The sequence below is a fragment of the Perognathus longimembris genome, chromosome 5 (genome assembly GCF_023159225.1).
Source record: "Perognathus longimembris pacificus isolate PPM17 chromosome 5, ASM2315922v1, whole genome shotgun sequence".
Lineage (NCBI taxonomy): Eukaryota > Metazoa > Chordata > Mammalia > Rodentia > Heteromyidae > Perognathus > Perognathus longimembris.
In genome coordinates this window covers 4616055-4627063 of record NC_063165.1, presented here as the reverse complement: position 1 = coordinate 4627063, position 11009 = coordinate 4616055, and the positions used below count along the sequence as shown (strand labels likewise).

The window sequence follows — 11009 nt, the reverse complement described above, 5'->3', positions numbered from 1 at the left end:
GCTCATAGGCGAGTGGGACATCGGGAAAGTTAGTGGTTTTGTAGAAAACTTCCCTAAACTATTGAACTCCAAAGGGCCAGACCTTAGGTGACAAGCACTGAAGCATGACTGGTAGTGTGCTAGAGAGTGGGTCTGATAGCCCGTCCCATGCGAGTCAGCAAAGCCCTTGTTGTCTTTAAACAAACAATGCCTGTGTTGTAAGCATGTCACAGTGTATGAGCATTTGGGTGTAAGGTCTTTCCATCTGCCCCTAGATCTATGGCTTATTAGATTGAACCAAAGGGTCAGCAGGGAGATAGAAAGGTGTCCGAACAGCTGCCATTCTGGGACCCAGAACAAAGGCCATGCAGTAAAGGGCTAGCGGTCACAGGGACCAAAATAAGACAGAAAACACAGATCTCAAAACAGAAATACCTACTGTACATCTTTCCCTTTTCCTTTTCTTCTCCTTATTTCTAAAGTTTTTTATATATGTATTTCTAAAACTACATTAATGATACATCTATGTACATTGTTTAGATGTCCTGTTCTATAGTACTTTTGTACATGCTGGACTTTATTATTAATGGTGAAAAGAAAGTAATTACATAAGGCATATCTATGTACAGTGGTTTGTCTTTAGCTCACCTGGGTCCTAGCCCTGTCCTGCCCATGTGGGCAAGCACCTGCTCTGTAATAGACGAGATACGTTAGGGTCTGTACAACTGAGGGGGATAGCCTAGGCTCAGTGCATGATAAATAGGCACTAGAGACCTTCCTCGCCACCAGCCAGGCAAACTCTTCTGACACCTCTTTTGAGTGGATCTGTATCGTATACTACATGCAGGTAAGAAGCTTGAAGCTCTAAGAGTTGCGTGTCATTTTGGGGGTGTAAGACCCGGCCTGGGTTATAAATGAGAGTGCATTTCATCTTCGCCAAATCTGTGTCTACTTGTCAATCTAAACAACTGAAAGAGGGCAGGTAGAAATTTTACACCTTGAAGATTGGTTGTCTAGTAATGTTGAAATTAAATTATGTGAATAAAGGTCAAAGTAACTGAGAGAGTGTGAGACAGAAAAGCAAGGGAATGAGAGACAGGCGGGGCGGCTTCTAGGGTGGAGGAGAAGGGGGTCACCTGAAGGGGAGGGGCTACACTTTGGATTCATTCTCTAGGTTTGCCACATCACCATTCCTTTCCGTTTGCTCTTCGAGGTTCTTCTCCTCCTCTTCTGTCTCCAGTTCTGCATGTTGGTTGAGTTTGCTGGACACAGACCAACTTAGGGGCAGCTCTGCCCTGCTGGACAGTTCGGCCAGCTCTTTGGCGCTAAGGGATGGGGTACTGGTCTCATAGGTCTCGTGGAAGCTGTTGTAGTCAACTTCGTAGAACCCATCCTCCAGCGTCAGGACGGGCGTGAACCGGTAACCCCAGAGGATCTCACTGGTGATGTAGGAACTCCGGGCCTGGCACGTCATTCCTGTGGAGAGAGTGGAGACTTTAGTGTGTGTGAGGCACTGGCCTCAAAACCAAGGGCCCAACGTTCTTCCAGTTGAAAGAGGAAGACCCATACGATTTCATTCAGTGTGTAAAGCCCCTGGTTACATACCCATGGGTGGTGTGAGCCGAGAAAAGACTACCAAATATGCTGAAAAACCAATCAGAAACTTTCCTGCCCCCCAAAGTTCTACCCTAATGGAATACTCACTAATCAGAGAAGACAACCTCCTCTCCCGCTCTAAAACCCTTTCTCAAGTCCTTTGAGTTTCTGCTGAAGGAGAATGATGGTAGCCGACGTTGATGTACAGCCTGAATAAGCCTTCGGTCAAGGTCTCCTTGCTCTTTAGACACTACTGACCATGAACCTGGGTAGTAAAATTAAAATATTCTTTCTAATCTTAGGACATTCCTATTGAGCTAGTAGAGTTAAAAGTGCTGTATTTAAAAGTTACTTTAAGTCATTCTCTTTTGTTTTTGTCATTGTGGGGCTTGAACTTGGGGCCTGGGAGCTGTCCCTGAGATGTGTTTTGCTCTATCATTTTGAGCCACAGCTCCATTTCTGTTTTTTGGGTGGTTAGTTGAAGATGATAGTCTTACAGGTTTTCTTGTCGGGGCTGGCTTTGAACTGCAATCCTCAGAGATCTCAGCTTCCCGAGTAGCTAGGATTACAGGTGTGAGCCGCCAATGCCCGGCCTGAACTCATTCTTTTTTTTATGTGTGGTTACGTCTGTGAACTCCACACCACTTACTACCACCTATGACTGTAAAAAAGCATGTGTACCCTCTTCACGGGGTACCCTGTACTCTGGGGACACCTATCACTTGGATAATTTATAGTTTACGCTCCCAGAGCTTGGCCGTTTGTGTTTTGGCTTGGATAAACTATTTTCTTAAGTCAGAGCTTTTTTCCCCTCCTTCCCTTCCTTTCTCCCTTCCCTTCCCTTGTTTTTTCCCTTGTCCTTCCTCTTCCTCTTTCTCTCATTTCTGAGCTAAGGGCCTCACACTTGCGAGGCAGATACTCCAACACGTGGGCCCCGGTCCTCCCGAACTCTGCTTGTCAAGTAGGCGGTGCTACGGGGATGAGCCTTTGTGCCCAGCTGGCGGCCTGTCATGTGACATGCTGGAAGCCGTCTTCTTCTTTAGCAGTGCACAGCTGGGGTAAAGATACGTATGGCTCTACCAAGGAACCTGGATCCTTCACACTTGGAATCTTTCCCAAATTATTAAAATTTGGTTTTGTTTATAGCGTCTGAGCCAAGCCCTCTCTCTGACTTAGTAATCCTCCTGAGTGTATGTGTACTGCTGTTGGAAATGAGTCTCCTTTAGTCTAAATCCATCTTTGAAGCACATGTATTACCTAATCTCCACATTCCTCATCCCAGACCATCTATGGTGAAAAATGTGATCCAGGAGAGCCTCGCGTTCTAAGGATTCCTGCTATTAAAATGTGATTCGAACAGTCCCAGGACCAAACGAAACCTTGGTGCGGCAACAAAACCCCCACCACACATCACCTGTTATGGCTCAGGGTCGCCATGAGCTATCCAAGTTGTAGCCCAGCTGGCTAGATTCGAGTATAACAGGAGTATTGTGTCAGTCTGCATTCACAGTGCTGGCCTATTATTATCCTGGGGCGATAGGATATTCATATCACAAAGCTTAATCATGTATTTGCCTCTGCCTTTTAAAGACAAGGGAGAACAGAACAGCAGCACCGTGTTCCTCTTGGGGCTAATCTCTGTTCTCTCATCTTTGTGTCCCTCCCGGGAGTGAGGCGGGGCCCGTTCCAGCCTGGGTAGCCCAGGGATGCTCTCTCTACAAGTTCTTGGGAGACGGGAACAGCAGGTTCGCTTCTCTGTTGGTGTGACTTTGCTAGCACGGTCACGGGGCACAGGGTGTGTGTGGGTCGGAGGGCGGGGGCGGGGGCGGGGGCGGGGGCCGTCTCCCCTGGATGGAGGAGGACACGTCATCGACCAGAAGAACTAAGACACAAGTGTCCAGCGGCAGGCAGGGCGGAGCACCAAACATGGTCTTTTAAAAAAGCATTAAACAATTGTTATTATGAAGGCGATGTGCCAGAAGGGGCACCGTTTCATCAATCAGGTAATAAGGACATTTCTTCCTGTCACCTCACGCCTTGTCTTCTCTTGGCTTTTCCCTCCCATCCCTGCCCACAAGTTGTCTAGTTCACTTTCCACATAGTGTGCAGTAAGCACCACTGCTGCATTTGTTCACCCTTTGTCCCTCCCTTTCTGTGCCCTCCGCACTCCCCCCAAAACAGATAAACAAGACAAGAAGAAAAGGGGAAAAAAAAAACCCTTTTGCTTCCATAAAAATTATTTCCTATAATCAGAGGCATAGAAACATTGTGCTTATGCGTTCCTCCCCTGACAGTGGCCTTCTTTGGTCTCACTGGGTGTGAGTACCTGGCTGACGTGTTCTTCATGGCATCGTTTATTCTATTTTATTTCTTGCTGGTCCTGGGGGCTTGAACTCTGGGGCTGGGCGCTGTCCCTGCGCTTTTGTACACAACGCTAGTGCTCCGCCCCTTGAGCCACAGCTCCACTTCCAGTGTTTTGTGATTAATTGGAGAGAAGAGTCTCATAGACTTTCCTGCCTGTGCTGGCTTTGAACCGTGATCCTCAGATCTCAGCCTCCCGAGTGGCCTGGATGACAGGCAGGGCCTACCAGTGCCTGGCAATGGCATCATTTGTTAAACGGATTCTTATAATTATCCTTATTACAGCTTGGATTTTTTTTTTTTTTTTTTTTTTTTACTTCTTAGCTCCTTTCTTCGCATCCTATGAGGTTTTATTTTTTTTGGGGGTGTCTTTCCAGGGGTATCCTACTTGATGTACTGACCTAGCTGTGGGGTCTGGTTTGGATAGGGGAGAAGTGTTTCATTTCAGCCGCAGATACATCTTGGTAAACATAAGAACGGTATCCTTAATTTTCTGTGTTTGCATTCTTGGACATCTGTGGCTTTGCCTACACTCACTTGCTAGCAATAGCAAAGAAGTTGCCTGCAAGATCACGTTGCACATGACAACCCATCAATCCAGAGGCTTTACACTCCAGCCTCCTTTGCCTGCAGGCTTGGTCTGCCCTGGTCACCCCGGGCCCAGTGCCAAACAACCTAAGAGTTCTTTCAGTTGCTCAGTCCAGCCACCCTGGAGTCTGCCTGTCGGGCCGCCTCCAGGACTTCCCGGGGGAAACCATGAGAAAGGGTCAGGGCTGCCATTTCCTCCTCAGCTTCTCTGTCCCTCGATCCACCGTGGTGATTTCCCCGCGGCGGGTGGGGCTCCTTCTCTTGGGCACTGAGTTACGAGCCGGCTTCCTAACGGCAGTCGTTTCCTGCTCCGCTCCCTTCCTGGGCTCCAGCCTTGCGCGCGCACGCGGCGGCGTGGCGACGGCGGTCGTGGGTTTTGTGCCGGGCGCCTCGCTCGCAGACCATAGCTGCCGCCCTGCACATCCTTGCCACGCCCTGGCCCCGTGTGTTTGCTTTCGCGCATCCTTGGCGCTTCCTGTGGACAGCGCCGTCCGTGGGATTCCTCCAGGGTTTGGAACATTTGCTTGGGCACAATTCTTCCGTCTGTCTGCACTCGCTCCTTTCTAGCGCTGCTTCTTTACCAAGAAGACTTTGTTCCGTGGTTGGACTGCAGTCTATATTGCTTTCTTACTTGACCACTCTTTAATATCTTTCCCTAATTGGCTATGTAGAGAAAAGCCCTCACTTTTTTTTTCCTCTCCAGTCCTGAGGCTTGAACTCAAGGCCCGAGTGCTCTCCTTAAGCTTTTTTTTTTTTTTTGCTTAAGTGATCTATCTATCGTAGCTATCACTTGAGTCATAACTCCACTTCCAGATTTTTGGTGATTTATTGGAGATAAGAGTCTCCTGGATTTTCCTGCCTGGGCTGACTTCAAACTTTGATCCTCAGGTCTCAGCCTCCTGAGTAGTTAGCACTGCAGGTGTGAGCCACTGGTACCTGGCTCCTCACTGGGATCTTTTTTTTTTTTTTTTCAAGTTAACTATTTAATTGACTCTGAGCTTTGACCTGCAGCCTCCTACTGTGGGGATGGAGCTCACGTTTCACCGGGCAGCCTTTCCAAGGCCACTGTGTCTGACTTGAGACCTTTATAGAACTCACTGGCCCAGCACTCTTGCAAGCAGTTTGGCTTTTGCAGAAGTGATGGTATTATTTAATGACGAGACATGGACACAGTTACTCACTAATGCGAAGGAATCATTCGAGAGAGTGAGACTCTTCAGGAGGAAGGGGACTAGGGGGTTGTTTGTGATGCCTGAGTACGAACGGCTTTCTTGGTCATCAGGGACTTAGGAGGCTTTCTGGGACAGATGACTTTCAGTGCTAAAACCGCGACACCCTTGGACAAATGCAGATGGCTGGTTTTAGAGAGAAGGGGATGGGATCTAAAGCGGAGGGAAGACAGGGACTTCTGTTTAGAGAATGAACCCCTTCTCTTTTGAAACAGGAAGGAGAGGGGATGGACTGAGGCAGGAAGGTTGTGCTTGATTGGGTGACCTGGAACATGAATCGGGAAGTAGTTCCCATCCTCTGTGGGGGTGATCTGTGGAGAAGGGGGGCCGGGAGCTCCTGGGAGCAAGCTGTCCAGAGACACAGGGCGCTGTCCCAGGGCCTTGCGCGGGAGGGGGGGGGGGGTCCGGGTGGGATCGGCCTCTGCGCGTCTGTGGCAGCGTTCCTTCCCGTCCACGTGGGTCCACCCAGTCGGGTGAGCTGCTGCGGGCAGAGCAAAGAAGGCGGGAGGTTCGTTTCTCCCGGGTGCTGGGACCACAGCGTCCACAAAACGCAGCCGGCGAGAATGTCACTGAACTCATGAACCATGGGACTTAAGATGTGGAAGAAAGAACTGATGTTGGGTGAGGAGGAAAATCCAAGAAAATCAGAGGAAGTTCCAGGCAAGCTGGGAGTGAAGGCTCCGAGCCCATCGTGTGAGCTGTAGCTGAAATGGATTGAGGAACTAGTCACCGTTTTGCCAGGGGTAGGAAGGGTACACATGTGTTCTTTATAGGGGACATGATGAGGACAGGAAGGAAAGACTGAAATATCCTGGAAGGTAGGTGGGCAAATAGTTCATGATCTCCAAGCTTTCCAAGTATGCTTTAAAAATAAGGCAAAAGCATTTCAGTACTTTAGGGAACTTCCATGACCAACTGGTCCTTCATTCCAGAATGGATGCTACTACAGGGCTTCAGTGAATATTCGATACATTTCCCTTAATATAGTCCTTTCCATCCTAACGCCAACCCTGCCAGCATTCTAGTCTGGTATTCTGAGCAAAAGAATTCATTTAATGATCTCTCTTCCCATTTTCCAGTGGAATACTCTCTATCTGTATCAGGCTGTAGGAGGTAGAAAAGTTGCAGGCACGTACAACTACTGGCATCCATGGGAAGAAAAACTCTATCAGACAGGACTCCAAGGGTGGAGAAAGCTCAGGTCTGTTCATTCGTTCACGCCGTGTCAGCACGCCGACGTTCTTGGCGCTCCCTGGCTCTTCCGTCTCCTTGCACTCGGCCAGTGGCGGTCGCTTGTCGCGCTTGGGTTGCTCCGGTGGGTCCTCTTCCCTCCCGATTGAGCCTACGTCTACTGCCCTAATGGATGGGGAAATGGTTTTGGCAGCTCCTAAGAACTTATCCCAGACCACCCCCCCCCCCCCCCATCCCCGGTGCTGACTTCAGATCCACCGGCCTCCAGCCTCCAGCACGGCAGCCGTGGGAGAAGGAGCTGACGGGACGTCTCGGTGGCTCTCTGGGCAGATCCCGGGGCTCCCTGGCCATCACTCCTTTTGCATCTTCGCAGTTGGTCTCCTTTGGTCTCCCCCATCACCCCGTGAAGGATGCCACTTCTTGCCACGCTTACTTTAGCTGTGCAATGAGACGACGTCTCAGGGCGCAGAGGAAATGCCCACCCGAGTTGGGATGCGGCGGACGCGGAGGATTGGCCTCTCCGGCATCTGTCTCCTCACAGCCCCATCTTTGGGGACGGACCTCTCTTGCCCTGGCCCTGGATGGGAAGCGGGGGACTAGGCCTAAGCACACAGTGTGGACATTCCTAAGGCCACACAGACAGACAGACACGTGACTCGCGCCATGCCACTGATCCAAGTCACGGCTGAGAGTCTTGGCACTCTCTGGAGCTACATGAAAGGACTTTAACCCTCCTCCACTGAGCCTGAATGGGCAGGAATCTGAGGGAGAGAATCTGCATGCCACTAGCGATGAGGTGAATTTCCAAGCTCTACACCAGCCCCCGGCAGGAGCCAGATTATGTTCTGAATAAAGAACATGACGAGCCCAAAAGAGCTGCTGTTATTTATAAAGGAGCCGAGTGAACTCACTGGCTGTTCCTCACAAGAATCTCAACAGACTTTTTCTTCCAAGGACGAAAGAATACTCGGTGTTATGTGGCTCCCTATAGAGCACCCCCCCCCCCCGCCACTCCGTCTCTATGATGGTTGATATAAGAGGGATAATACTGGGCACAAAGAACTAGGGAACATTCTTTGTCATGTGAAAAGGTAGTTGAAGTATTAGTAAAAAGGCATTTAAACAAAGTGTCACCCGGTGCGTGATCTGGAAAAGTCTCTGCCCAATGGTTTTCTGGGGGCAAATAGTTTCTGTGAACCTTGTACTAGAGATGGAACTCAGGACCTCGTAAGTGCTGAAGCACCTGAGCCACACGTCCTGTCCTTTTGCTACTCGTTTGTTCGTCAGATAGGGTCTCTAGCTTTGACTGAGTTGGACTCAAACCGTGATCTTACTGTTTCTGCCTCCTGAGGAGCTGGGATGACAGGGGTTGTAACCACCACCTCTAGTTTGCTCATGATTGCTTTGTAGGCAGGTGACGTGAAATCAGACCTGTGGGCCACTCAGGTTCCTTTTTGTCATGCTAAGCTGGGCTTAAGCTTTGAGAGTTCCTCTTGTAACGAGGTGTTTTCTCTTAACTGTGCACAGATTGTTCCATCACAAGTGGAACCGCCGTGATATTACTGTGGAGATGGTTATCTGGAGCCAGGGCCTAATGAATGGATTTCACAGTGCCCATCGCATGACGAAGCCATTCATCTTGGAGATGAAGTGGAAACGCACGCAGGACCAGGGCATCGCAAGCAGGGGGTGGAAATGGGCAGGGAGCGAAAGGGCGAGGTGAAGCATTTGGTCCCTGAAGACACGCATGATGTTGCAATTTATTTGGGATGAAACCCCCCCCCCCCAAATTTCTTGGAAACACCTCCCCTCGTGTGCCGGCTTTTCTGTGAGGTTCCTGCTGCGGTGTAGCCATTTAAAATCTCTCCTAAAATATCTGCAGTGCAGAGCATTTAGAAGCGCCTTGCGTTGCTGGGGTGCTGCAGCGGGCGGATGTGATGTTCCTATAGAACTTTCTGGAGGATTAAAAGCCCCTGCAGACTGGGCTAGAGGTGGCAGATCCCCTTCCTCTCTCGCCCCGCCCCCCTTTGTCTGTGAAATGGATAGAAAGAGAAATACACTCAAATACTGGGCTCCCCGCTGGGCACACCCCAGCCAAGGCCGGGGGGAGGGAGGGGGGGCAGAGAGGGGCGAGGAGCGAGGGGAGGAGACCCCAGACCCCCGAGCCTTGCCTCACGCACACCAAGGGGGGCTTCAAGAAAGCAGCCCCGCTGCTTCTGTTGCAAAAGGGGAAACGGAGGCAGCAGCCCCTGGCCCCGGGCTGCTCTGTCCACTGCTGCTTCCCCATCTGATGGCCGGGGACTCTCTTCCCTTCCATTCTGCGCCTCAAAAATACAGTCTCTAGAAACTTCCAGAGAGAACCCCCCTGGCTCCCTTTTCTCCAGATGCTTCGCTTTGAGTCTGGTCTGGGAATCGTCGCACGGGCTGGGGCGTCTGGGGGGCACAGGGCTGCCCCCTCACTTTCCTCCGTCTGGGGCTCTGAGGACCTTCCACCCTGCAACCCGGACCCCGTGCCTGGGCCCCGGCACACCCAGAACATGGCACCGGCCGGGCGTATCGGGCTCTTCCCCGCGTGCCCGCGCTCTGTCTCCTCCTCTGGTGCCCTGTCACCGCCCCCCCTGGGCAGCGACTCGGAGCTCGGCGCGAAGCTGCGGGCCCAGTCCCGCCCCCGGCCATGCAGCTGCCAGTGGAACCCACGGGGGGGCCTCCGGGGAGTGGGGTTTGTAGACCCCGAGTGCCCTGCCCGGGTGCCCTGCGCTGGTCTGGTCCGGTCCCAACCCAGGGTCCCCAGGCGCTTGCTGCGCGGAGGGAAGGGTGGACGAGACCGCAAGGAAGAGCAGGGAGACGGCTGCGCCGACGGCCTTGTCCTCTGGCGAGTTTTGGTGATAGGAGACAGGAGATCTGTGTTTTCGTTGGTGTTCTCTTCTGCTAAATTTTCTCTTTTTTTGTCTCTTGCACACATAGGTTTCGGTTCTCTGCAATCGCCTTTTGATTTTATTTGTTTACTTTTTTTGGCCAGTCCTGGGGCTTGAACTCAGGGCCTGAGCACTGTCCCTGGCTTCTTTTTGCTCAAGGCTAGCACTCTGCCACTTGAGCCACAGCGCCCCTTCCGGCTTTTTCTATATATGTGGTGCTGGGGAGTCGAACCCAGGGCTTCATGTATGCGAGGCGAGCGCTGTACCACGAGTCCACATTCCCAGCCCCTTGATTTACTTTTTAAAGGTCTCAGAACCCCGGAGAGGGAGCCGACGGGGCCTCGGTGGGCGGAGGAGCGCAGCCAGGAGCGTGTTCAGTGAGCGCCTGCTTCTGAGGGTCACTGGGCCTAGGCGGCCTAGGCGGGCAGCTGGCGCGGGGCCCGGCTGTGTGGCTGCTACGCCACCAGGTGGCGCTGGCGCCCGCGCGTCGTCCAGGGCTGGTCAGAAGCGGCCAGGTGGGTTTCAGATCACGTTGGCCAGGCTGGGAAAGCGCCGTGTTGGGGGTGGGGGGCGGGGAGCGGAGGGGGGAACGCCGTTGCTGGGGTGTCTTCAGCCGCAGGACGTCGTGACCCCAGTCCCGGGGTGCTATGCGTTGCTGTCCTTTCTGAGCAGAATTTCCCAGCAGCAGGAGAGTCTGTGAGGCTGGGAGAGGCTCAATTTCCGAGGTGGGGGCCGCTGGAAGGAAGCGGGGTTCGGTCGGTTCCCCCCCCACCCGCCCCCACGTCTGGAGAAAGCATGGCCCACCTCCAGGTCCTGATCACTGCCCGCCTGTGCAGGGGTGGGTGGGAGGAAAACCAGGGTGCAGGTGGGTGGGTGCCTGGGGGGGAGGGGGAGGGCTCACCCAGCACCCTCAGGAGACAGGGGAATGGGGACCAGGAGAAACCTCGGGAAAATGGGGCTCTTGGGGGTGACACAGCCCACTTGGGTTCTGACTGGATACTGCCGGGCAAATGCTCCCCCGCAGAGCCGCAGCTCCGGCCCTCTGGACACTTAACAGAATCACAGAATTGTCTATTTGTTTGCGTGCTAGTACTAGGGATTATTATTATTATTAGTTGGTGGTGGTTCAAGGCTAGCGTCCTACCACCTG

The 11009-nt window shown here is 52.2% G+C and overlaps 1 protein-coding gene across 1 annotated transcript in view; it reads right to left on the bottom strand.

The window, feature by feature from the left end:
* Positions 1-1125: 1125 nt before the first annotated feature.
* Positions 1126-11009, bottom strand: part of Kcnj6 (potassium inwardly rectifying channel subfamily J member 6) — a 32561-nt gene continuing 22677 nt past the window's right edge. Inside the window, exon 2 of the mRNA XM_048345886.1 lies at positions 1126-1455. Within this exon, the coding sequence (XP_048201843.1) occupies positions 1130-1455 (326 nt within the window). The 3' untranslated portion in view covers positions 1126-1129. The remainder of the gene's footprint in view (positions 1456-11009) is intronic.